Here is a 25,542-nt window from a genome sequence, read left to right on the forward strand (position 1 = left end):
ATCAGTGATGCTACCTACAGTGGGTGGCCGGGATCAAAATGCACGGCGGAAAGCTCGGAAAGTAGTGTGGATAACCTCAATCACTTCGGCACCCCCGGGAGGGGACGCATCATTCGCCCCATTTTACGGATGAGGAAGGTGAGGCTCAGAAAGGGGGCGGTAAGCGGAGAAATTCACCTACTGATCGGCTTCTGTGTATTGAGTGCTGTGAGCACATTATTTCAGGGCACTCTGCGGAACAATTAAGGCTCTGAAGTTAGATTTAATGAGTTTGAATCCCAGTCCTACCACATGGTCTTGGGAAGTTACTTAAACTCTCTGGGCCTCACTTTCCTTACCTGCTAAATAAGAATGCTGGCTTCCAATATAGAGCAAAGATCAAACTACAGAATGCCTGGAAACTGTGCAAAGCAGCCCCTCTTACGTAGTAACCGCTGGGTAGGTTCTAACTGATGTAGGAGGAGAGCGTAGTGGTCTGCACTGCCTGGGTCTCTCAGTCCCAGCTCGCCTTACAACTTGTTCTTATCCCTCTCTATGCTTAAGTTTGCCGATTTGCAAAATGGACAGAAGTTTTTAACGTTCGCTACTGGGGGGTTGTGAGTTTTAAACGAGTTAGTGCAGGTTAAATGCCTAGAACGGAATCTGGCTTGGCATATTACATAAAATCGTTAACTTTTATTGTAGATTCTGGAGCCGGGGTTTGATTCCTGACACATGCCACCATGTACCTACTGGTGATCTTGAGCAGGTCTTTTCCATCTCTGTGCCTCCCTTTCTATAAAGTGTGTGTGTGTAATGATTTCGACCTAAAAATGTTAGTGTTAAGTTTAAACGAGATAATTCCCATAAAGAGTCTAAAACGGTGCCTGGCACAGTAAGTAGAAATCATTGTTGTTTTCGTTTTACAGGAAATGAATGTTCCGAAAAGCAGAGAGACTTGTCCAGGGTCGCGGAAGTAGAAAGTGGCAGGGTCGGGAGTCGAACTCTCCTGCAAAGCCAAGGTACTCGCGGAAACCGTGAAGGGCGAAGAGGAAAAAACGGGAGATGGAGGGAGAAAACGGAGATGGGAGGAAGGGAGCCTCTCGGCGCTCAGCTGGCCTCGCCTCGGGGGCGGGGCCGGGGGCGGGGCGAAGGCGGGGCTGCGGCCGCTCCTCCCCGGCCGGGTTGCGGCGGCGGCGGCGCGGCTTGCGCTCGCTCGGCGCTCGGCTGGGGCGGCCTGGCCCACAATGAATGGCCGCCGCGGCTGCCGCTGCTGCTGAGGCGGAGGCCGCGGAGGCCGCGGAGGCGGAGGCCGAGGCCCCGGCGCAGGGGGGCGCGCCCCGGGCCCAGGCCCGGCCCCAGCCGCCGCTGCGGAGCCCGCCGGGAGCCCCCGGAGCGCGGCCACGGCGCAGGTGAGGCGGCTCGCCCCAGGCCCGGTTCCGGCCTCGTCTCGCCGGGGCGGCCCGAGGGCATCCGAGGGCCGGTTGAGGGCTGAGCGGGGAGGGCTGGGGGTGCTCTCCTCCGACAGAAAAGGAGCCGGGTCCGCAACCTGCACTGTCCCCGGACCGGCGAGTGCGGAGAGGCTCGGCCCTTACTAGCGGCCTTGAGCGTCCAGTCCCGGGCCGGGCCGTGGGGTTTGGGGGTGGTGGTGGGATCGGGCCCAGACCTCCCCCCTCTTCGCTTTCGGCGTTGGGGAGGCGCAAGGTTGGGCCGGGGCAGGTGCCGGAGGCCTGGGAAGTTGGAGGGCCCGAGGAGGAAAAGTGAGGAGGCGCCCGGGGAGGCCGGGGGTTGGGGGGAGGGGAAGGAGGAGTCGGGCTTTGGGTCGGCGGAGTGGGGGAGGAGGGGAGAGTGGCGCGGCCGGAGGGAAACGGCCCGGAGGGGGGGCGGGGAGGGGCCGACTCGCAGGTAGTGTCTGGGCGCCGGAGGAGGTGGGTGGGTCAGGTTACAAGCCTGGGGGCGGCTGAGGAGAAGCCCAGGAAGTGGGGCAGGGTGGGTGTGGGCGGAGTTAGTTCGGGTGGGGGCTGATAGGAGATCCCAGAGATGTTTGCAGGGGTCAAATGAGGTTAGGGCTTGGAGAGGTGTTGGGCGGGGGGGGGGGGGGGGGGGGCGGAGGCCAGATACTGGGGCCATCAGGTAGGTTGAGGAACTGCTGTAGGAGCTTTGAGAGAGGGGGAAAGCAGCGCCTTTACGCTGGGTTGGTGGCCGCGAAACACGAATCGGGTCGTCCCGAGAAACTAGTGTGATCAAAAGGCACATGCCCTCTCTTCCCCCACCAGGTGTTACTTCTGGACCAGGTCTGGGGTCTTTTCCTCTTTTCTTCATCCCACTCAGGCTCTGGCTCTCTGACCTACCCTTTGGGCAAGCCTCTGGTGGCTTTTCCGAGGTGCTGGCCCACCCGGTGGGTGTTTGTGTGGGCAGCTTGAGAAAGTCTAGAACACCTAGCTGGGGCATATGTATTTGCAGAGGGGCAACCCAACGGCCCTTACCTGAGTATCTTGGGATACTTCACTTTTTGTGAGCAGAACCTTGGGGCTCAAGCCTAAGGGATGGGACCTCACGGGCACCATCTTATACCACGGCCTCCCAGGCACCAGCATCCCAGAGATGAGCCTATAAAGCTCTGTTCATTGTATTTGGATGCTCCTGATGGGGTGAAGGCAGGCCTCTGAGGAGATCAAAACCAGTATTTACACCCTGGCCCAGGCCTTTGGGGCTACTGGCCCCAGGGCTCTGCCTGTGGGGTGCTCTTCCTGGGTCAGGCCCCAGGATGAGCTCACTGATTGCTCACCACCACTGGGTCAGCTTAGGTCTCCCTGATAGGAGGAAGGTGAGGGCTCGGGTGGCTTGTCCCAGGTCACCCAGCTAGACATTGGCAGACCAGGATTGACTGGCACTCAGCTCAAACCCACAGTCTCCTGGGCTGGCCTCTGAGGAGCATGACCGGAGGAACTCCTACTGTTCTGGATTGCCTGGTGGGAATTCTGTGCCCAAGGCCTTTTCTCTTGCCCATCCCAAGGGATAGGGTTGTACCTTTGTGGACAAAGGGGTGTCCCACACACTCTGGTGTGTCCCAGAGGGCTGGAATAGCAGAAGCTTCTTTCTCAGAGGCTTGGTCACATCTCATTTCACAGCCCCCCCCACCCCACCCCGGTCTTCTGGGAGCCAGGAAGTCAGGGGTCACTGTAGGCCTGCAGTGGGAGGCAGTTATGAGGCTGGGCTCCAGAGCTGCATCTTGCTTTGGTTGCCTGGTTGTCTTTTCCCTTCTTTTTTTTTTTTTTTTTTTTTTTTTTTAAAGATTTTATTTATTTATTTGACAGAGAGAGATCACAAGTAGGCAGAGAGGCAGGCAGAGAGAGAGAGGAGGAAGCAGGCTCCCTGCTGAGCAGAGCCCGATGCGGGACTCGATCCCAGGACCCTGAGACCATGACCCGAGCCAAAGGCAGCGGCTTAACCCACTGAGCCACCCAGGCGCCCCGTCTTTTCCCTTCTTTGGTCCTGGGTCAGACCACCACAGTTTTCTTTCCTTCTCCCTGGGCTAATTGTTACCATCGTGTCCTGGGTGCAGATTTTGGATCTTGAGCCCCTGAGACAAGAGCCACAGACTGCTGGGTAAAGTGGTATCACCCAGGCCTGGTTTGTAACCCTCATTCCTTGCCTCCCCCCAGTCTCCCTGTAGTTCTAGAACTGACCCCACCTGGGCCCTGCTCTCCTCCTCTCCCTGGCTGGCCTCCTGGCTCTGAGAGGGGGAGGAACTGGGCTGCAGCCCCACTTAAAGATGCTTTTTCCCTGTTTGGTTGGGCCTAGGTTGGCTTCTGGGGCTCGGGAGTGGGTCCTGAGGCTGGGGGGGTGGTGGCTACCTCTGGTCACAGAGGCTGGGGCTGGGTGTTGCTGACCAGGGTGTGTGGATGGCAGAGGAGGGCTGTGGCTCCTAGCTGCGTCTAGAGCTAGAGGAGGCACTCAGAAGCTACTTTTCTGTGAGGATGTAGAGGCACACAGACCTGGGGCGTTGGAGAAAGCCAGAATAGCAAGTACTACAAGTAAAAGGACCTGTGGGACAGTTTTCTATCCCTAGGGTGTCGGCTACCTGCTGGGGCCAAGGGAGCAGTCCTGAATAACATCCTGGTGGGGAGAGGGGGATGGAGAATTTCAAATTGGGTGGTCAGGGACGGCTTGTGGGAGAACTGAGCCCTGAATAAGAAGGAGTCAGCCTGGTGGGGGGAAGCTGGGGCAGGGAGGAGCGAACGTTCTGGGCAGAGGGGACAGCACATTGAAAGCCTTTATTGAGCCTGTGCCAGCTTTCTGCTAAGTTCTCTAAATATCTTGTCCTCATAAGGAAGGAGTGAGGGGTGACCCTAGTGTGGAGATGAAGACCCTTAGTGCCATTTTCAGGAAAGCGCCCAGTCTCAGGGTCTCCTGGATCTCCCCACTGCCCCTAGATGAAAGTCCATACCCCTTGGCCTGCATCCAGGCTTTTTAAAGTCTGGGGCCTGAGCCAGGCTGTGAGGACGGCTGAGTTTCTGTCGGTCTTGGAGAACCTGTGGGGGGTTGCTCCAGCCAGGTCTGACTCGGAGTGCATCAGGTTCGGTGCCAGAGCTAGTGATGGAGAAGGGAGCCTGTGTTGGAGGCGACGATGAACCTCTTTCCCAGGCTTGAAGACAGGTCGGGGTGCTTGAACAGCCTTTGTTCCCTGTCTCGGGTCCTTCCTGCTCCTCATCGCCCTGATCGCTTCCGCCCTGCCCCAGGCCTTTGGGGTCTGTTGTGCCCGGCAGGAGCATACAGGCCCATCTCCTGCCTCTGCTGCTGGATCTCCTGGCTGAGAATGCCATCCCTCCATCTTCCCCCGGGGAGACTTTGGAGCTGCAGAGGCTGTGAAGTGGGACCCGTCTCGTAGTGGTTGCAGACTGGGCTCAGTGTTTGGCTGTGGTCGCCGCCCCATCTGTGCTGTGCTGCCTCCTTCGGTGAAGGCCTCAGCATCCTTGGAGAGATCCGAGAGAGCCCTCTGTGAGGACAGCGACTCTGTTTTCTGAACTAAGCAGGGGTTGGGTAAAGGTGAGCAAACATGGTATTAATGGGCAGTCTGCTCCCACCATTAGCACCGCTTGCTCGGCCCTGACACCCTGGGCCTAGGTTGTAACCTTGGCATCTCCCATTTCCTCCTCTGATAGTGGGAACCGGCAGGCATACGTCTGCCAGAGTGGTTCTCAATCAGGGATGATTCTACCTCCTCTTAAGGGATGCTTGGGCAATGTCTGGAAACATTTTTATTTGTCACAGCTGGGGCTGGTCCTGGCCTCTGGTGGGTGTAGAGCCCAGGGATGCCATTCGGCAGCATAAAAAATGTACAGGGCGGTTCCCCTCCCCAAGGAATGCTCAGTCCCAGTGGCTGCAGGGCCAAGGTCAGGGGATCCTTGTTATGTTGTTACCAGGAGGAACGCAGAGTTTGGTGTCCAGGGTGTTGGATGATACTGGGAAGGCACTGGGCGGGGAGCCCCCAGGAAGTACTGCCCCATTTATCACGAAATGGCATGAGGTTCCGGGAGCCAACAAGTGGTGTAGGATGTCTCCGCTGCTGCCTGAGACTGTAAGGGGCTTCCGGGGCAAACAGAAGGGGACATAACTAATAATCACAGCTGGTGTTACTGGGCACCCGTCTCAGGGTAAGCATCAGTCTACCCATGTTGCTTGCTGGTTTAATCCTTGAAACAGCCTTGTGTGGCAGGTGCCGCCATTCAGTCCATTTTATAGCTGGGAACACTGATGTCGGGGGCACGTACTGCTGTGGGTGAATGTTTTCTGTCAGTGTAGAGGAAGGGGAGCACAATTTTAAGCAGGAAGCTTTGAACTTCAGGTAAGATAAAAGGATTCGGATTCTCAAGCCCTGCCGAGAGGCCCTGGCATGGTCTCCCAGCACCTGTCAACAAGCCCCAGCCCAGCAGCCACGTGCCCAGCAGCCCTGCCAGCCTCCTTCCTGGGCTGCGCAGGTGTCCCCTCGGGGCCTTCACGCTTGATGCTCCCTTCACCACCCTTGGTGTGGCTGCTGCCACCGGGTCCTTCAAGTCTGAAGGCTCACGCGGGGATTAGGGTGTTAACTCAGGAAGGTGGGCCAGTGGGGAGGGGGAGGGCTGCTGCCCATCTCCTTCTCTGAGGAGCTGCTGCAGACAGAGGCCAGATTCCCCAGGGCTGCAAGAGAGTGGGCGGCGAGAGGGAGAAGCACTGGGCTGGACTGCTGGTTCCAGGGAGGTGGCAGGGCAGGGAGGAAGGGCGGAGAGTGGCTGCGGGAGGCTGGGCGGAGGAGAAGACCTCTCCCAGAGCAGCAGAAGGACCAGCACCCTGTCTGGCCCTCAGAGGGCACCCAACACCCCATTTCTGGGGAGGACACATCCAGTGAGGACAAAGAGCCCCATCTCACGTTGGCCTGTCTTGGCTTCCCTTCTTGACTCTGGCCTCTTTGCGCCCCAGTTTTCCCATCCACAAAATGGATCTGGTCACAGTGGCTGCAAGCCTTGGAGTGATGGGACTATGTAGAGTGAGAGGTGGGTATGGGCCGGCCTTGGTCAGGAAGCCTCAGCTGCTGTTACCACCAGACTCTGGGAGAAGAGCCAGACACTACCTCAGTGCCATCCTGGGCCTTGCTGTCCTAACCCAGAAAATGGCGCGAAGAGTCATTTCTACCTCAGAAACTAGCAAGAGGTGTCATGGAGCCCTTGCCAGGTGCCACGCATTGAAGGGGCGATGCTAATTGCCACCTATCCCCCTGTCACAATCCTGTCACCTGCCGTGGATTTAATGGCAGCTTTTTGGAGAAAAAGAGAATGAATTAAATGAGCACATACTTTAAAAATGTCAACTGTAAGGGGGCGGTCCCTGGCTGGCTCATTTGGAAGAGCATGTGACTCTGAGTCTCAGGACTCTTAACCTTGGGGTCGTGAGTTCGGGCTCCACGTTGGGTGTAAATACTACCCCCAAAAAAACACATAAAAAGTTTTTAAAAAGATGCCGACATAAGGATCTGTACAGTCAGATAATGCTTTGTTCTTCGCTAGCAAATGTTTACTTAAGCTGCCTTCTCGTTCAGCTCCTAGAGAGGGTCCTTGAACAGCCTAGGGGGGTGTGTCCCCCACCCCCTCCTTTACTCTGACCTCATGCTGAGCTACATGAAGGAGTGGGGGGCTTCCCAAGGGCTTTTGGTCCTTCTGCTGGGGTTGGTGGTTTCCCTTAATTGGCTTGCATGTCCCCGGGCAGCTCACTGGTTCCCTGGAAGGTCAGCGGGAAGGGTGGTCTGTGATGGTGGCAGACACCTGTACTGCTAGCTTCTGTTGCCTCGGGAATGTGGGGCTCCCTCTCCAAACCACTGGCAGTTTCCACCCCCACTCCTAGGAATCACCCAGCCACACAAAGCACTTCTGGTTCAAGCCTGCCGTACCCCAGCGCGATCCCACAGTAGTGTGAGCAGTTGATGGGAATCCATGCTGAGCCCAGAGCAGGACCCTGACTGCAGGCCGCCCAGCTGGTGCGGCCACCAGAGGAGGGCACCCGTCTGCACAGCCCCCTCCACGCTGGCCCTGAGGATTCCCCCCGTGGTGTGGATGGCACTCCAGGCCAAGCTCAGAGACCTCTGCTGAGGCCCACTGTTGGAGTCACGTTAAAGTGGAACCAAACAGGGAGTGAGGTTGGTAGTAACTGCAGTAATTCTTCATTCCGCAAACAACTATTAAGCACCCGTTGTGTGCTGATCTGGTCTAGGGGTAGCAGTCACCACAGTGTGAACCAGAGAGGCAGGCGCCGGTGGAGGTGACACAAAGCTGAAGACACCTGGGTAGCTGGACGGTAGGCAGTGCCAGCGAGGAAAGGTCAAGCCAGAGAAGTGCAGGGTCGGGGTTGGGAGAGGTTGTCTTGGGAAGCTCGAGCCAGGTTATGGCTTGGGAGGACATGAAGAGCTGCGGCCGTCTCGAGGACAGTGTGCTAGGAAGTCTAAGAACCGGTGGTGAAAACTGGTTTTAAAAGAGTTTGGGGTCGAGTCTGAGGGTCTTGCCCCGAGCAAGGAGGGCTGGAGCTGCTGTAAGCTACAGCTGGCGGACCGGGGCGGAGTTGGTATCTAGGACATCCACAGGCAGTCCAGGTCCGGGGCTCCGTGGGGGAGTTGGACGTGAGTGGATGGAACTTCCAGCCTCTCTCGAGTCCGCCTGCCATGACAGAAACCCCACAGACGGGATGGCTCAGGCAACAGACACTGTTCAAGGTTGTCGGGGCTGGAGGCCTGAGATCAGGTCCAGAGGGCCTTGGTGCGCATGCTCACAGAGAGAGAAATGTCTCTCTTCTCTATGGACATCAGTCCCAGCAGATGAGGGCCCCACTTTTATGTCGTTGTTTAATCTTAATTACCCCCAAAGACTGTATTTCCAAATAACAGACACATTGGGGGTTAGCATTTCAACATATGCATCGGGGTGAGAGGCACAGGTTGGTCCAGAGCAGGGCCCTGAGTCTGGGTTTGATCCCTGGGAGGAGAGAGGTTGACCAAGGATAGAGCTCAGTGTCCACTTTTATTTACCTTCAGTTTCTGGAAGGACCATGGCTGCTTCTCCCTCAGGGCTCTGCACAACTTCCCAGAATACTGAGGGCTGCGCTCCCAGTCCACCACTGCGTGGTTAGATCTGCTCCCTCGCCCATCCCCCAACCCCCGCCAGATACCAGCTCTAATGTCACCTCTTCTGGGCACAGTCAGAGGCCCGGGTATGCAGCACATTGATCTGTGTGACTCTGAATGTATGGCCACGTTCCCCATGGGACCGTGAGCCCTGGGAGGCTGGCCTTGTCTCAGTCCTGGCCTACCCCAGGCTCCCAGGCTCTTCATGCCCCAGGCAGGCGCTTGGCAAATATTTGTTGAGTGACTTGGGAGGTCATGGAAACCGTGCGCTGGGCCCTTGCATCGCACTGGGAGACCTGCTTATATTTGTGACCAGGACACTAACGATGCTAGGAGGGCCCACTCGGCCCTGTTTAGGACTGGCTGCTGCTCCTTCCCTCGGGGGGTCTGAGGACCCCAGAAGATGGGCAGACTAATATGCCAGCTTCTGAGGAGAGAGGATTTGAATGGTGTTGTGCCCTAAGGGAGTCTGTAATCAAGTGCTTTTCAGTGTTCTCAGAGGTAAGCATAAGGGCTCTGGATGGGCCGTGGGGAGAGCGTGCAGAGGGCGTGCAGAGGGGGGTGTCTCTAGTCTTGAGAATTCTCAGAGCCGGGGGGACGGAGGGTGGAAGAGGAGGATGTGGGCAGTGAGAGCTAGGGGGGGGCCTCCGGGCAGCGTGCACAGCTTGGCCAAAGGCCTGGCTGGGGTGGGAGAGCCATGCAGTTGCTTGCTGGGCACGGAATTGTAGGATGCTTTAGAGACCCCCAACTCTTGGCTCCATCGGTAGCAGGTGACCCTGACCCAGGCCAGGTACCTGGTACTTTAGACCTGCTTTTTCTGGGAGCCCATGAGGGCTCCGTGGTCGTCGTCTCCCTGCCTCCCAGCCCCCCACCCCGGGCTGGTGTGGGATAGGGGCTTCGCGCAGAGTCAGGTCAGCTGTTCCTTCGGAGTCCAGAGGACCGGATTGGGGTAGTTGCCCAGGGATGAGCGGAAGGTGGGGAACCTGGGGGTGGCCTGTCACTGTGCTTCTGAAACCAGCCAAGGCCTTGCTTTCCCCTGTCCTTGCAGGGGCAGCAGGGCCGTGCAGGGTTTCTGCAACTCAAAACCTGCCACCCCACTCCCCTGCACTGTTGTGGGGGCAGGGCGGGGGGTTCCTGGGCTCTGACTGGTTGAGTTCTTTGTACCAGTTGTCTCCCTCCCCCTCCCAAAGGCTTGAAAGCCCTGGGTGCTGGGCTCTGAGACTGGGGTTCACAAGGCTTGGGGGATCCCAGCCTGAATGTGGAGTGGCTGTCGCCCTCGGGGGGCCCCTTCCTGTGCATGTTCCCTCCTGTTACCACAGGGACATCAGTGTTCCTGCGGCTGAGCTTGCTCCAAGTGGCCAGCCTGTGCCAGTTTCCCAGTGAGGGGCCAGGCCCTACAGGCTGGCTGTCGGCCCCCACCTATCCAGTGGGGCAGTACTAGCACCCGCTCCCCTCCCTCCCGGGGAACCCCAAGGACAGCTCCTGCAGCAGCACCTGGCATGAGGACCACAGCTGGGAGCACTCCTCAGAGTGCCCCTGCAGCCCCCACCAGCTGCTGGGTCCCAAATTGGAGTCGTTCATTTCCACTGCGCTCTCCCCACCCGAAGAGTTTTTATTTATTTGTTTTTCTGACAGCGCACAAGCATGGGGAGCAGAGGGACAGGGAAAAACAGGCTCACTAAGCAGGGAGTCTGTCCTAGGACCCGGGGATCATAACCCCAGCCGAAGGCAGATGCCTAATGACTGAGCCACCCAAGCGCCCCTGGAGTCACTTATTCCTATCGTGGTGCCCCCTCTTCATAGCCACGCACTCACAGATCTGAGTGTTCTCTCTCTCTCCCCGTCCCTGCCACCGCCGCCTGCCGCCACCACGAGCCCAGCCCTCAGCGTCTCACCTGTTTCCGTTCTCCACACTGCTCCTGCGAATTTTCCCCAGGATGGTCTGGGCCTGCACCTCCCTTGCTTCAGGCTCCCCCCTGCTTCCTCAGAAACATTTGTCCTCACCAGGCCAGGCACCCCCTGTCCATACCCTTCCCAGCAGCCCCGTTGCCCCTGTACTCCCAGCCTCAAGCCAACACCGGCCTCCTGGGAATCTCCAGGCTGCGCCTCACTCCCAGTCCGCCCCTCAGGGACGTACTCTTCCTGGTTGTATCCCTCCCTGTGTCTCCCCCTAGACCTCAGCATGTGGGGACAGCCAGTCTTCTTTAAAGCTTGTCCCCCGTGCCTTGTGGTTTATCGGGGTGGATTGGGTAAATGAGTCCCCATTTTACAGATGAACAAACCAAGGCACGGAGGGGACGAATTGGCATCTGAAACAAGGTGTGGTGTAGGGGTTTGCTCTGACTCCACTGCTGGCCTCTCCTGCCTTGGTCCTCCCCCTTCCAGTATGAGCTTTCCAAGCTTGAGGGGTCTAGAAGTCTCTTTCAGGGATGGGAGCTAACCTTTCCCTTGACTTCCTTGACTCTGGTCACTTGGGCTCCAGTACCTGGAGCAGCTTCATTTTGGCAGCCTTGGGAGTTGGGTTGGGGCTTCGAGTCCCCTGGAGCAGGCTCTCTGGATTCTGTTCTTTGCCTTATCTTAGTGCCTGTTTCTCCTGTCTCCACACACAGGGTCAGCTCCGAACCCACCTGGCACTGAGTTTGAGCCCTTGAAAGAAGTGTGCTGTCTTCTGATGGGAGAGTCCCTGTCTCCGCCTAGCCCCTGTTGACCCTAAATTGTTTTTTCTGGCAGTGACCGTGATTTTGATGATGACAAGGAGGCAAAGGGCATACCCAAGGGAAATCACAAGTTTCAGTGCCTACACAGACTCTTGTCCGTATTACTTACTTACCAGTGACCCTTGGAACAGTTCTTGGCTTCCCTGTGGCCTCAGTTTTCCCATCTGAGAACTGGGAGTATGAAATTGGCCCCATAGGTTTGCTAAGAGGGTTCAGAGAACTTCCTGCCGGGCACCCGTCAGCTCTTTGGAAGCATGGGTGCTGGGAGGGGTGGGGCTTGCTGGTGTCTCTCTCAGGGTTCCACCACATGCAGCAAGTTCGAGAGGACAGACTGAATTTGTGTGGTAGGGTTGGTCTTAGCAACATTTGTTTCCAAATGGAGAAGTAGAGGTTTGGAGTTCATGCTCCCAGGAGGGAGTTGATTCTGGAGCCGGCACTTGCCTATCAGTCTGTGCAGCATAATTTTGAGTCCAGTGATACCAGGTAGGGCCCCTGTGTCCCAGTGTTCAGCCTGTGGAGGCGGCTCAGGAGGGACTCAATAGTGAGTGGAAAATGTGAAAGACGCGTGAAAGCTAATCTGGGAATGAGGGGAAACTGCTGGGGTCTCTAGTTGGTACCTGCCCCAGGGCCTTTGCACACATGCTTTCCTCCTTTCTCCTCACCAGCCCGACTCTTCTCATACCCATCCTGCCCATTCAGGACCACTGCCTCCTGTATTTTACAGAACTGCAGGGGACTCGCTTTTACCATGGGTACAGTCGTAAAGCCACATTGTCCTTTAGAGCCCTTTTATGAGGGCACTCAGACTATTGGACATGCCCAGTTCTGGATTGGAATGTGCTGGAATGTGCAGTGATGGAATAGGCTGTGAAGCAGAAGTTCACATTTGACAGGTGCCTGCACTCACTGCTCACGGTCACGGACAGTTCCTTTTTATTTTTTTAGTTTATTTTTATTTTTTAAAAAATTATTATTTTTAACTTATTTGAGAGAGAGCACAAGCAGAGGAGTGGCTTCTAGAGGGAGAGGGAGAAGCAGGCTCTCCCCACTGAGCAGGGAGCCTGACATGGGGCCCATCCCAGGACCCTGCGATTGTGACCTGAGACAAAGGCAAATGCTTAACTGACTGAGCTACTCAGACATCCCTCCTTTTTTTTTTTTTTCCTTTAAAGATTAATTTTATACTTGTGTATTTTAGAGAAAGGGAGAGTGGGGGAGGGGGGAAAGGAGAGAGAATCCCAAGCAGATTCTGTTCTGAGCATGGAAATATTATCTTTTTTTTTTTTTTTAGAAGATTTTATTTATTTATTTTGACAGAGATCACAAGTAGGCAGAGAGGCAGACAGAGAGAGAAGGGGAAGCAGGCTCCTCACAGAGCAGAGACCCCGATGTGGGGCTCAATCCCAGGACCCCGGGATCATGACCTGAGCCAAAGGCAAAGGCTTTAACACACTGAGCCACCCGGGTGCCCCAATATTATCTATTTTTTGTAAATAAGCAGTAGAATCACTAGGTTCAAAATTCAAAGGAACCACAGCATTCATGGCAAGTGTGAATTCTTTCTTTTCTCTTTCCTTGGCTTTATTGAGTTGCACGTAGCATGGTCTCCATTGAAAGTGTATAGTTGAATGGTTTTCAGTACAGTTGACCCTTGAATGACGAGTGGGTTAGGGGCACTAACGCCGCCCACCAGTGCGCACACAAGGTCAAAAGTGCATATACAACTTTCAAGTCCTCCCCACCCCGAATTTAACAGCCTACTTTTGATCAGAAGCCTTACTGATAACCGTTAACACATATTTTGTATCTTGTATGTGTTGTATGTGATTAAGCTAGAGAAAAAAATGTTACTAAGAAAATAATAAGATTTGCTGGCGGGTTCAGTCAGTAGAGCAGGCAACTCTAGATCTTGGAGTTGTGAGTCTGAGCCCCGCCTTGGGTGTAGAAATTCCTTTAAAGAAAGGGGGAGGGAGGGAGGAGAAAATCATAAGGAAGAGAAAATAACATTTGCAGTCCTGTACCATTGAAAAAAATTCTGTGTATAAGTGGACCCACACAGTTCCAGCCCGTGGTGTTCGAAATCGATTATCCAGAGTTGTGTGCACGTGACCACAATTTTAGACCATTTTAAGTTACGGCCAGAAGAAATGCCCGCATCCTTCTGCTCGCCACCCCACACCCCACCTAGCCCCTGGCAGCCACTAGCCTGCTTTTTTTGGCTCCGGATTTGCCTGTTTTGGACATCTTACATAAACGGGATCGTATAATACACAGTTCTTATGTCCACCTTCTTGCTTTAGCATGTTTTCAAGGTTTGCCCATAGAATGGTGTGTATCAGTGCTTTGTTCCTTTATATGGGTGAATAATATTCCATCATATGACCAGACCATGGGTTTTTTGTTTGTTTTGTTTGTTTTGTTTGTTTGTTTGTTTGTTTTAAGCCATTCATCAGTTGATGGTCGTTTGGGTTCCCATCTTTCTGGTGCTTGCGAGTGGTTCCATAGACACTCACGTACAGGTGTTTCTGTGGGTACAGGTGTTCGTTTCTCCTGGGTATAATTCTGAGGAATGGAATTGCTGGGTCATCTGATAATTTCGTGTTTAATCACTTGAGGACCTGCCAGACTGTTTTCCATAGCAACTGCACCATTTTACATTCCCAGCCGCAGTGTAGGAGGCTTCCGATCTCCTCCTTGCCAACACTTGTTGTCTGTCTTTTTGATTCTCTCCAGCCGAGCTGGTACGAAATGGTGTTTCCTTGTGGTTTGCATTTGCATTTCCCTGCCGACGGGTCCTGTCCTCGGACAGCCTCAGAGTTCCCTGAGTGCTCCCTTAGTCCTTCAGCCAACGTGATCGGGGGTCATGTCCTCAGCACTGCGGCCACGGTGCGAAGACCCGATGCCCCTGACCCTTTGGTGTTTCGATGCCAGTCCCCTTCAGAGTTCCCCCGTGTGTGCTGTGCTAGCGATGGCTAACACTCACAGAGTTCTCACTGTGTTGACTCATTTAGTATTCAAACACACATGTGTAAGTACGCTTTTGCCCCCACACCCCCACTGGAAGGGGCCGCTGTGGCCACCCGGCCCTGGAGCTGCCATGCCTGATTGGACAGTCTGTCACAGAGGCAATTCTGTGCTGGGACCAAGGGCGTGGGTGGCTGCCGGCATTTCTCCCCACCACGGCAAATCCCACCATGTGGATGTCTGCTCCCACGTGTCTCCCTGCCACACGTGAGCTTCGTGAGTGGCGGGGGGGCACCGAGTGTGCTGCCTGACCCTGTCCCTCTGTCTCTCTGTCCCTGTCCCCTGTGCAGCTGCCGCCATGGCCCAGACCCTGCAGATGGAGATCCCGAACTTCGGTAACAGCATTCTGGAGTGTCTGAATGAGCAGCGGCTACAGGGCCTGTACTGTGACGTGTCTGTGGTGGTCAAGGGCCATGCCTTTAAAGCCCACCGGGCGGTGCTGGCCGCCAGCAGCTCCTACTTCCGGGACCTGTTCAACAGCAGCCGGAGCGCGGTGGTGGAGCTGCCGGCCGCCGTGCAGCCCCAGTCCTTCCAGCGGATCCTCAGCTTCTGCTACACGGGCCGGTTGAGCATGAATGTGGGTGACCAGTTCCTGCTCATGTACACAGCCGGCTTCCTACAGATCCAGGAGATCATGGAGAAGGGCACTGAATTCTTCCTCAAGGTGAGCTCCCCCAGCTGCGACTCGCAGGGCCTGCACGCTGAGGAGGCCCCATCATCCGAGCCCCAGAGCCCCGTGGCCCAGACATCCAGCTGGCCGGCCTGTGGCACTCCGCTGCCCCTTGTGTCCCGCGTCAAGACGGAGCAGCAGGAGTCGGACTCCGTGCAGTGCACGCCGGTGGCCAAGCGGCTGTGGGACAGCGGCAGCAGTGGCGGTGGCAATGGCAGCCGCAAGATGGCCAAGTTCTCCACGCCGGACCTGGCTGCCAACCGGCCACCCCAGCAGGCCCCAGTGGTGGCAGCGGCGCAGCCAGCCGGGGTGGCGGTGGCAGCGGCTGCAGGGGCTAGCACTGGGCAGCCAGCCGGGGGGGCGGGGGCCACAGCCGCAGCAGCAGCAGCAGCAGGGGGCGTGGTGAGCGGGCCCAGCACGTCAGAGCGGACCAGCCCGGGCACCTCAAGCGCCTACACCAGCGACAGCCCTGGCTCCTACCACAACGAGGAGGACGAGGAGGAGGATGCTGGCGAGGAGGGCACGGACGAGCAGTACCGGCAGATCTGTAACATGTACACCATGTACAGCATGATGAATGTCGGCCAGACAGGTGAGGCGCCTGCCCTGCCCGCCCCACCCCTGCCCTGCCCCTACACCCCTCCCCCCGCGCAGCCAGCCCCCTTCCGCAACACATGCTGCTCTCTGCCCCCAAAGCCGAGAAGGTGGAGGCCCTCCCTGAGCAGGTGGCCCCTGAGTCCCGGAATCGCATCCGGGTGCGGCAGGACCTGGCGTCTCTCCCGGCTGAGCTCATCAACCAGATTGGCAACCGCTGTCACCCCAAGCTCTACGATGAGGGTGACCCCTCCGAGAAGCTGGAGCTGGTGACAGGTGGGCCGGCATCACTTCCTCCCCAGATTCCCTGCTTCACCCCAGGCCTCTGTGTCCTCTGAGCTAGTGGCTTGTGGGATGGTGGTTAGGAGCTGGACTTGGGGTCCGACCCCACTCCTGCTACCACTTGCTCTGCCCTAGGGCAGCTGACCCCTCTTTGCATTATATGTGCCCGAGACTGGCCTCCAGGTTTCCACACCAGAGGCTGGTATGAGCGTTGACTGGCACTGTTGGCCACACGGGCTGATGAGCGGCTCCGTGGGGCCGTTGGAGGGTTGACTAACACGGTGGTTAAGAATCTTGGCTCTTGGTGTCAGGTTGCCTTGGTGTGAGCTTCCTTTGCCTGTTCTTTCTGGTGCCCAGGTGGCTGTGTGGGCAGAAGCCATGCGAACGCGAGCAGGCTCGGCACGCTGTAGGTGCCCCGTGGACAGTGGCACCACCAGCTGGCCTTTCCTGATCGCTGACCAGGCCATGCGGGGGCGAGTTGTCAGGGGGCATCTTGGCCAGGCCCAGGCCAGGGCTTGGCCAAGTGGGGAACGGGGCAGTCTGGGGCCCCCCGGCCACCCTCCTGCTCCCCACTCCAGGCACCAATGTGTACATCACGAGGGCGCAGCTCATGAACTGCCACGTCAGTGCGGGCACGCGGCACAAGGTCCTGCTGCGGCGCCTCCTGGCTTCCTTCTTTGACCGGTGAGGCCCTCACAGAGCCCAGATGGAGGGGAGGATGGCTGCCCCCGCCCCCCACTGCAGAGGGCCTGACTCCATCCCACACCCATGCTCCCCACCTCAGGAACACGCTGGCTAACAGCTGTGGCACCGGCATCCGCTCTTCCTCCAACAACCCCAGTCGCAAACCGCTGGACAGTCGCGTCCTTCATGCTGTCAAATGTGAGTGTCTGGCCTTCTGGAGTCAGGCTGGGGTGGGGTCTGGGGCAGGCAGGTGGTCCTCTTCGCTGTTGACCCTGATGGGTGGGGATTGGTGTTAAGAAGGATTCGGAGGCTGAGTCTGAACTTGTTAGGAAGAGGACTGGAATGGGTTACAGATTTCTTCACAGTTGCAGGGACTGTTGGGGGGCGGGTCGACACTGAAGGTAAGCCTGTGTCAGATGGTGGGGGGCAGGGCAAGGGTCCTTGGGTAGTCATGGGAGCGATGAAGCAGCCTCCCCAGCCGTGTTCAGGAGAGAAGTCTAGGTTTTTACCTGGAATCTTCCCATTCCTAAATTCTGGCAAATGACCCAGGTTTTTCAAGAGCACTGGGGCACCCTCTCTGACCCCACACCTGGCCGATCTCAGGCATGGGGCCAACTGGTACGGTTTAGCGTCCTGGCTTGTGGGGCCTCCATTCTCTCACCTCAGAAGGGGGGTTCAGAGGTGCCACATGCATGTCGGGGGGGGGATTGAGGTGCAACGTGGCTGAGTGTTGTCCGTGTCAGAGGCCAGTGCCACGCTCTGCCTGAGCCGTGCGCTCCGCCCTCACAGACTACTGCCAGAACTTCGCTCCCAACTTCAAGGAGAGCGAGATGAACGCCATCGCAGCTGACATGTGCACCAATGCCCGCCGTGTCGTGCGGAAGAGCTGGATCCCCAAGCTCAAGGTGCTCATGGCCGAGGGTGACGCCTACACCACCTTCATCAGCGACACGGGCAAGATAGAGCCGGACATGATGGGCGTGGAGCACAGCTTCGAGACGGCCAGCCACGACGGCGAGGCCGGCCCCTCGGCTGAGGCCCTCCAGTAACTACCACCGGACCCTCCCCGCGGGGCCGTCACACTCCCCCCACCCGCCCCATCACACCCCCCCACCATCTTGGTCACGAGCTACTGTCTGTCCCTCCCCAGGACCCGCGGGGGGCGCTGCATGCTCCCAGCCCCTCTGCCTCCTCATCCCACCCTCCGACCACCATCCGAGTGGGCTAGGAGAGGGCGGCAGCCGGTGCGAGCTCTGTGCTGCCTCTCTAGCATGCTCGGGCACCGCTGGGGAGCCTGCGCTCCCCCTCCCCTAACCTCCAGCAGTGGTCTCTCCACTCACCAGGCCAGGTATGGGGAGGGGCCGGCCTGGGGGGCTCAGGAAGGCCCCTTCCCCAGGCCCGGGGCCCCAGGGTTCTCAGGACCCCTCCTGCCACCACCTCCCAGTGCTTCCATGTTTCCAAAAGCGCCTTCCTGACTCCCTCGTCTGTCCCTGCACCTGGGGGCTGGGGTAGGCGAGGCGGAGGGGACTGCCCATTTCACAGCTGAGGGAACCCAGGCTCAGAGGAACTCCACCGTTGACCTAAGGTGGTGGGCGGTGGCGGGCCCGGCGCCCTTCTCCCCCCCCCCAACCCTGCGCCCACCTCTGTTGCCCCCATCTGTCCCCTGGGGCCTGAGAGGGGCAGGTCCCAAGTGGGGGGCTCTTGGAGGCAGGCCAGGGGTCTCTGCGAATAGAATGAGAGGTTTCCTGGGCTCGCAGAAGTGTGTGCGTGTGTGCACGCGCGTGTGTGCGTGTGTGTGTGTGTGTGTGTGTGTGTGTGTGTGTGTAGACGTTTTTGCTTTTAAACAAATGAAGATATGAGAGGCAGTAGGGCCAGGGCTGGAAGTCAGGGGAGCAGGCTGGGGGGCTACTGCCCTTGCCCCCCTCCCCCACCCCAGCCCCCGGCCCCAGCCCCTGTACATAATTTTTAAAGCATTTTTTTAGCTAATGAAATATTGAAGTATAAGATTCCTTTTATTTTTCAAACCAACAGGACTGTGTCTGATGTCCCCTTCGGTCCTGGGGGACGTGACAGGCAGGACGTGGTGGGGGCTGGGGGCAGGGTGAATGCGTGCGTGTGTATGGAGTGTGGGTGCGCAGTTCTGAGGCTGGGACTCGGCCAGGCCTCTACTTGGGCTCTGTGGGTCTGACCAGGACCCCCTTGCTCCGCTGCTCCCCAGCGGGGTTCCATTTGAGGGGTGGCCCTGGCCTTAGCCTGTTGGCTGAGCCCAGCTTCTGGGGACAAGGCAGGGCCCGCTTCCATTGTTTAGCAGTTTGCAGAATTTTCTCTAACCATTCCTCTTTCTATCCTCGCCCAGTGCGAGGGATTTTTTTTTTTTTTTTTTTTTTTTTTTTTTTTTTTAATTTTACATGTGAACTTTGGAGGGTTCCTTTTGTTTTTTTACTCCCTGTTCCCCCACACTGGGTGTCCTTTTTTTTCACAATTTTCACCTTTTCCTCTCTAGCCCTGTCCCCACTGCCTCTCGTTTCTTCCCAGATCTGACCGGCCCATTCCTCCCATTGCTCCCAGCGGCCTTTCCAGAGGCAGGGGGATTGTAGGAGGTGGGGAGAGGGGGATGGCGGCCAGCCCTGACTGGACCCTTGGAATCTGACTTGGAGCCCTCCCCCACCACCCAGGAGCCCCCACCGATCTGCAAGGGGGTCGCTCCTGACATCTTGTTGTGGGGATGTGGGGGTGTCTGGTCTGGCCAGTGTCCTGGCACCCTGCTTTCCTGGCCTGGCCCCCGCACCTTAGCCCTCAGCCGGCCCAGTGTATGGGGGGAGTCGACGCCCCAGCTAAAGCACAAGCACCTTAGTCGCACCTCCCCCACGCCCTTGTCCTGGCCTTGACATCCTACCCCAGCATCGATCCCAAAGCACAATATCCTGGTCACTTGGCAAGCTGCCGGGCCGGCCAAGGCCGAGGGGCCGGCTGGGGCTCCAGCCAGACCCTACAAGGAAGGAGTCCTAGGCGCTGCCCTCCTTCCAGGCCTTAGCAGGGGCCAGCTCTCTGGGACTGGGGTCTTCTCCCTCCCTAGCCCTTTGTCCTGGATAGGCCCCTGCCCAGCCCCTCCCTGCCTTTTCCCCGGGTGGGGCTTGCCCGTGTCCCTCCTCCGAGCCCCTGCAGCACTGGGGTGGGAGAGCCCCCTCATTTCAGGGACCCCAGGAGGTGCCCCTGGCCCCGGGGACTGTGTTGGGGGGGAAGGGAGGGGAGGGGGGTGGGCAGGGGTGCAGGGGAGGAAACTCCTCACCAGGAGAGCCAAAGACAGGGTTGTGCCTTACCCCAGGAGCCACCCCTGCGTCCCTCCCGCCCTGCCCTCCCCACCTCCTGGGCGGCCTGCTGCTTTTCCTTCTCTCCCCACCCCTGCCCTGCCCTGCTCTGAGCTGCATGGTCCCCCCAACCCCGGGCAGCCCAGGGAGGAGCACGAATGGAGAATCACCAACCAACGCAAAAAAAAAAAAAGAGAGACTGTGGGGGCCCCCCCTTCACCTCCCCTGGCCGCCCACTCACCCGCCTCTTTCACGCAGGACAGACCGCCCGCCCTGTCCGTGTGAAGTGCCAACGGCCTCCCCGCCCTGGGCCGACCCCCCACTCCCCGGGCCCGTAAGTGAGATTGCACATTAACTACTGTAAGGAGAGGAGCCGCACTGGGAAATGTGAACCATGAGAATATCAGTGACACTGATGAGGAGAATAAACTAAACGCCTTTGTAACAGCCCAGCCGCATGCCGCTCTCTGGGGGCGGGGCCCAGGGAGGGACAGATGCACACAGGGGCTCGCCGCGGGCTCAGTGGGGCTCGCTGCGGGCTCAGTGTGCGCTGGGGAACTGCCGTTGTAGCCATTGCATCTCAGAACCTCTGTGTGTGTGGGGAGGGGCAGTTTCCCTCCTTCAGAGGCTCAAACCCAAGCTGCCAGTAGCTGCCCCTTGGAACGGGGCACCTGGCCGGCTCGCTCGCAAGTGTGGACTTTTGATTGCGGGATTGTGAGTTTAAGCCCCACGTTGGGGCTTGTTAAGTAGCACCTTTCTGGCTACCCTAGTGTATATAGACATGATGCCCTGGAGCTCTTCTGCACATGCATGGGCTGTCAGTCCTGTGCCAGGGTCCCATGGGATCACCCCCAAGAAGGGTCTCTATTGAATTGGCTGTAGGACAGACCTACTGGCTCGCTCCCCTTCTGTGGCCGTTTGACACCCCTAGTCCCAGTTCTGCATCCTGAACACACCCACCCCCTTCACTGTGGCTGAGCCGGGGCGCCCGTGCACTCCAGCATCGGAAGGAACAGGAGTGGGGATGGTGAGTCAGATTTGGCCAGTGTCCTTTAAAATACCTTGGACAGCTGTGGGTCCTGAGGATAGGGAAGGACAAAATGTCCTCTCAAGTCTGATGGAAAACACACAGATGGGCTGTAAGGTACCCTGATTCAGAAATATTTCTAGTAGCGTGGGAAGGTTATTCATCAATGTTAGGGGTCCTGTCAAGTCAGAAGATAATTTGGGAAAGGAGGCTTCATCCCCTGCCCTGGCCAGGCCTGTCTACTCCCCAATTAGGGGAACATCCAGACATCATGGGGAGATGATCAGAGAGGATTTCAGTTCCCAAGGAGGCCTGGATGTGTCAAGAAAACCAGCCCCCCACCCCTCGCCCCAACCAGCTGCCAGAAAGTAGGGTTTTGAGAGCCAGTGGCATCAACGGAAAGACCAGTCACTTCAGGTAACAGGAAGGCTGCCCCAGGTAAGTGGAAGCACCATCTGATTCCAGAAGTCCTGTCTTTGAACCCCAGGAAGACTTGGAACTAACTATAGAAAGATCAAGCAAACCCAAGCCATAGCATCAATGGGTTTGCATCAGAAAGGGAATCTGTACGTATTCGGTTCTTTTTAAGATCGGACAGATGAGCCTGATGTAAGGACATTCTTGTAACAGGCAGTATTTCCTGGTGTGTAAATGAACGAGCAAGAGGCGTTCTGATGTCTGACCGCACGCTGCACGGGATTTGAACCTCTTGAGACGCTGGCTAAGGTTCACGCTGGCTAAGTTTTCCCAGCTCACAGGAATCCTTTTACACCCAGACAAGCTCGGAAACCCCAGAGCTGACAAACGCTGCCTTGGGGACCAGGTGAGCCACGGAGCCCGGTGCTACTGGGGCCCCTCAGAAGCGACCGCTCAGCTCTGTGTCAAAGGGGCTGGCCTGCAGTAGGCCCAGAACAAGCAGAAGATTCTCTGAGTCCAGGAAGAATCAGGGTTGGCATTACTCAACGTTATCCATGGTGAAACCCAGAAATAAACTGGAATGGCCTTTTCCGCACAAATCCTGACCACTGAAATACCTCAAAGGCGTATGTGCGTGTATGCACACACATATGCACATGCACGCGCCTGGGCCCCACAGTGTGTGCAAGTGGGGCGCGTAAAACAGGAGTCCCACTTCGTGAGCCACAAATCAAAACACCATAGGATACAAACGTGTATAAAAAAGGCTGGGCTTTTATTTCCAAATTGGCACATGCAGAAGGCACAGGAGCAAATGGCTTTGGGGCACCAGAGTAGAAAGGGGGAGGGGTGTATCGGAGGTTCCCCTACCTGTACCACCTCCTAAGCGCACTTAAAACAGGACCAGTGGCAGGGGCTGTGGCCCTGAGGGTCCCACTGGCTCTGGATGAGAACCCTGGGACAGCTTCCCAGGAAGGAATACCTTCTCCCAGGGTGGGGGCAGGACCTTGCCAGCTCTCCCACCTAGAGGGACCAGCGCCCTCGGGAGGGCCAGGGTCAGAGAGAGAAGAGCAGGATAAGAACCAGAAGAAGCACCCCCAGCAGCACCACAATGGCACACCACTGTCGGCGGTCTGGGGGCAAAAGGGTCAGAGGTTACAGGGGGATGGGGTACCACCCCTGCCACCCCCCAGCCCAGCTGCCTCCCCAAGGGGTCTTACCACTCGTCATGTGGGATACTTTGGCCATCTTCCTGAGGACCCCATCCATCCGGGACTGGGTGTGATCCATCTCATGAGCAAAGGCATCCAGCATGCTGTCGAGACCAAGATGGTGTAAATCCCCAAAAAGTGCTGGGCACACTGGTGCAGCCAACTGAGGGTTCCCAGCCCCGCCTCCCTCCCACCCCCACCCCCGCCCCAGCAGGATCCTGGCCTCACATGCCCTGCTCATCCAGCTCCTCCCCAACACGGCCAGACATGTGTTTCAGAACCCGGATGCTCCCAGACACCATTTCTAGCTGTTGATCCTGTTGGTCCAAGATCAGCTGCAGATCCGAAGGAATGAGAATTGCTATCAGCAAGGGGTCCTGAGCCGTTTCCAGGCTCTTCCCGCCCAGGGCTCCCCAACCACCCACACAAACCTGCTGTGTGGCCTGCTGCTCCTCAATATAACGGGAGGCAGTTGAGGCCATGCTGGCGTCCAGCAGATCTCTGGATGGCTTCTGGGCAGCTGGCTTGCCCGTCAGCATCTATGGTGGCACAGGGCACAGATTCAGGGAGAGGCAGCCACTCAGAACAGAGCCAGACACAGGTCTGTGGCAAATCTAGATGGTTGTTGGGAAGGTAGTCTTGGCAATGGGATAGCCTGGATTCCCTGACCCACCACTTACTAGCAAGGTGACCCCAAGGCCATATCACTTGACCTCCCTGTGCCTCAGTTTCCTCATCTGTAAAATGGGAGAAATTCCTGGGGCTGGAATGAGGATTGACCAAATTATTCCATGGAAAACATTTATCATATAAACAGATGTATTTAAGAATTTAGACCTTAACCCTCCAGGCAGCACACCTGGAAAACATGTGGGCTCTGATACGTGGCTCCAAACTCAGCCCCCCACCCTCCCAGATCCCACAATGGGATGGAGACTGGTGGGTTTCATAACATGCAAAGAATGGCTGCATGACACAGAAGGAAAAAGTGTGCCAACAGAGGCGGCTGGGAGAGTGGCCACAAAAGGCATGAGCAGGCACACTCATGGGGGGAAATGGTATGCAAGCCAACCACAGCGGGGAATTCAGAGGCCAAGTTCTCCCGCTCAGATGCCTGGGTACATACACAGAAAAGTAGGCATACATCCTGGAAACACTAACACACCAAGCAAAAAAAGAGAAAGGAAACAGACATCCAGACCCACACCAGGAGGCAGGAAGGACTCTATACACAGGGCTCAGTTGTACACAACCAGAAAGAGCTAGCAGGTGGACAGCCAGGAGACAAGTGCATGCAGAGAGGATAGACAATGCAAGGGGGACAGGTGAACTAACACAGAAGGGTCAGGATCACTCTCAAAGGGGAGGGTCTCTCTGAGAGGCTCTGGTGAAGATATTGGGTCTGGATGGCTTACCTCTCTATTATTCCTCTCCATGAAGGCTATGGCTGCAGGGCTGACCATATGGTCCTTCATATCCTGGGGAGAGGACTCCATGAGTGAGTAAAGACACCCCAACCTCCCTGCACTCAGGATACAGGAAACTCTCCTCACCTGGACTGCCTCCCGCATCCGCTCCACGAACACCTTTCTCTCCTGCAGGTCTCCGGCTGGGAGCTTGAACTTTCCTGGGTTGGCTTCCACTATGCGTAAACCCGGAGTCAGGAGTCAAGGCCAAAGCCAGACACAACCCTGTCCCTGCCTCAAGCCCTTAACTCCTCCTAGGAGTCCAGCCGCCCCCGGCCACAGCAATGGGCTCTCCCAGGACGCCCTGCAATGCCCCCCCAGGATATCGATGGTCTCTTCCAGGTCTTCGAGGTCCCACTCGATGCTGCGAAGGCCATTCCGCAGCTCATTGGTCGTCCAGTCCAGCTCTTCGCGGCCGACGGCCGCATCCTCTTGCAGGAGCTCGCACCAGCGCTGGTACAGCCCGCGGGCCGTGTTCACCGCCTTCTGCACCTCACTGCGGGCCGGAACACACACAGCGGTCATGGCTGGGGGCCGGCGATCCTCCCGCCCGCCACTGCGCCCCCGAACCAGTGGGGCGTCTCAGGATACCCTGATACCCTCCTGCATACCCTCCCACTAGAACCCTCTGGCCGGCGCACCCTGACGGCCGTGCCCAGACCGCCTAGCACGCTCTGGCGGGCACGCGGGCACTAGCTAGCACGGGGCCCGAGCACCCTCCTCTCTCCTTCATTGCTGTCACTCACCCTCGGACAACAAAAAATGGGTCTTCGAGAGACATGTCACACCCCCTCCCCCCGCCCGAGGCCGAGCCCCCCCTCCCCTCCCGGCTTTGGTAGCGGGTTCCCTCCCAGTAGTCGGGAACGTGCCACTACCCCCGCCCCCGTCACGTGATCCGTACCACCATCGAGAGCGGGTACGCCAGAGTAGAAAGAGAGGCTTCGGAGGCCCGACGTGCGGAAACTTCCGCCCTTCTCTCGGCCATTTTTATTGTGGGCACAGATGACTTCGCGTTCGCGTACCCCGCCGCCACCGGCAATGTCCCAGTTACGTTTGGCTGGCTTGGGGGATCGGAGCTCCTGATCACTCAGTTCGAGACCCAGCCCTTCGGATTGTTGCTGCGCAACCTGTTTCCCTTTGGGGCATTGTGAATAATAACCTTCCTCAAATCAGAGATTATAGCTGGGGAAAGGGATCGTTCGATTCAGAGATCCTCTTCAGAGACTTGCTGAGTCTGCACCTTGATTCTGACCTGGGAGATCTCCCCAGTCTAGGATTGGGAAGGGAAATGATGGTCCTCCCCACTCTCCCGCGGGGATGGAGGTGCGAAGTCTTTTTGGACTCCTCTACTGGGCTCTTCCCTCCTCTTTTTTTTTCCTACGGAGGAAGGGAGCCTCGAGATCGACCTGGGGCGGAATGGCTGAGTGGGGGCCCCAGAGATGCTCCTGGGGTGTGTGAAGTCTTTCTGGGTGCGAAGATGGCAGTCGCGGGAGGGGGTGTGGTGGTGGTTCTGAGG

General features: G+C 57.4%; 2 protein-coding genes across 11 annotated transcripts; one reads left to right on the forward strand and one right to left on the reverse strand.

Annotated features, from left to right (window-relative positions):
* The first annotated feature begins 13 nt into the window (after window positions 1-13).
* On the forward strand, window positions 14-24,530 carry NACC1 (nucleus accumbens associated 1). Of its 9 annotated transcripts, XM_059160146.1 has the most exons (10): window positions 14-138; window positions 909-1,001; window positions 14,658-15,629; window positions 15,734-15,907; window positions 16,492-16,597; window positions 16,698-16,795; window positions 17,387-17,642; window positions 20,164-20,239; window positions 20,788-20,932; window positions 21,563-24,530. In XM_059160146.1, the coding sequence occupies exons 3-9, from the start codon at window positions 14,666-14,668 to the stop codon at window positions 20,881-20,883; spliced, it is 1,770 nt and encodes a 589-aa protein (XP_059016129.1). In that variant the 5' UTR covers window positions 14-138; window positions 909-1,001; window positions 14,658-14,665; the 3' UTR covers window positions 20,884-20,932; window positions 21,563-24,530. The 9 variants fall into 9 exon arrangements, with proteins under 9 accessions (XP_059016129.1, XP_059016128.1, XP_059016125.1 ...); XM_059160145.1 differs by lacking the exons at window positions 14-138; window positions 909-1,001 and adding an exon at window positions 1,191-1,391; XM_059160142.1 differs by lacking the exons at window positions 14-138; window positions 909-1,001 and adding an exon at window positions 8,925-9,127.
* Window positions 22,104-24,912, reverse strand: STX10 (syntaxin 10). 2 transcript variants are annotated; one of them, XM_059160163.1, is made up of 8 exons: window positions 24,773-24,912; window positions 24,353-24,522; window positions 24,114-24,208; window positions 23,976-24,038; window positions 22,992-23,099; window positions 22,789-22,895; window positions 22,570-22,664; window positions 22,104-22,482 (listed from the first exon to the last, which is right to left on the reverse strand). In XM_059160163.1, exons 1-8 carry the CDS (start codon window positions 24,805-24,807, stop codon window positions 22,406-22,408), a joined length of 750 nt encoding a protein of 249 aa, XP_059016146.1. In that variant the 5' UTR covers window positions 24,808-24,912; the 3' UTR covers window positions 22,104-22,405. The 2 variants fall into 2 exon arrangements, with proteins under 2 accessions (XP_059016146.1, XP_059016147.1); XM_059160164.1 differs by having other exon boundaries at window positions 22,793-22,895; window positions 24,773-24,845.
* Between the last annotated feature and the right edge of the window lie 630 nt (window positions 24,913-25,542).

The sequence above is a fragment of the Mustela lutreola genome, chromosome 2 (genome assembly GCF_030435805.1).
Source record: "Mustela lutreola isolate mMusLut2 chromosome 2, mMusLut2.pri, whole genome shotgun sequence".
NCBI lineage: Eukaryota > Metazoa > Chordata > Mammalia > Carnivora > Mustelidae > Mustela > Mustela lutreola.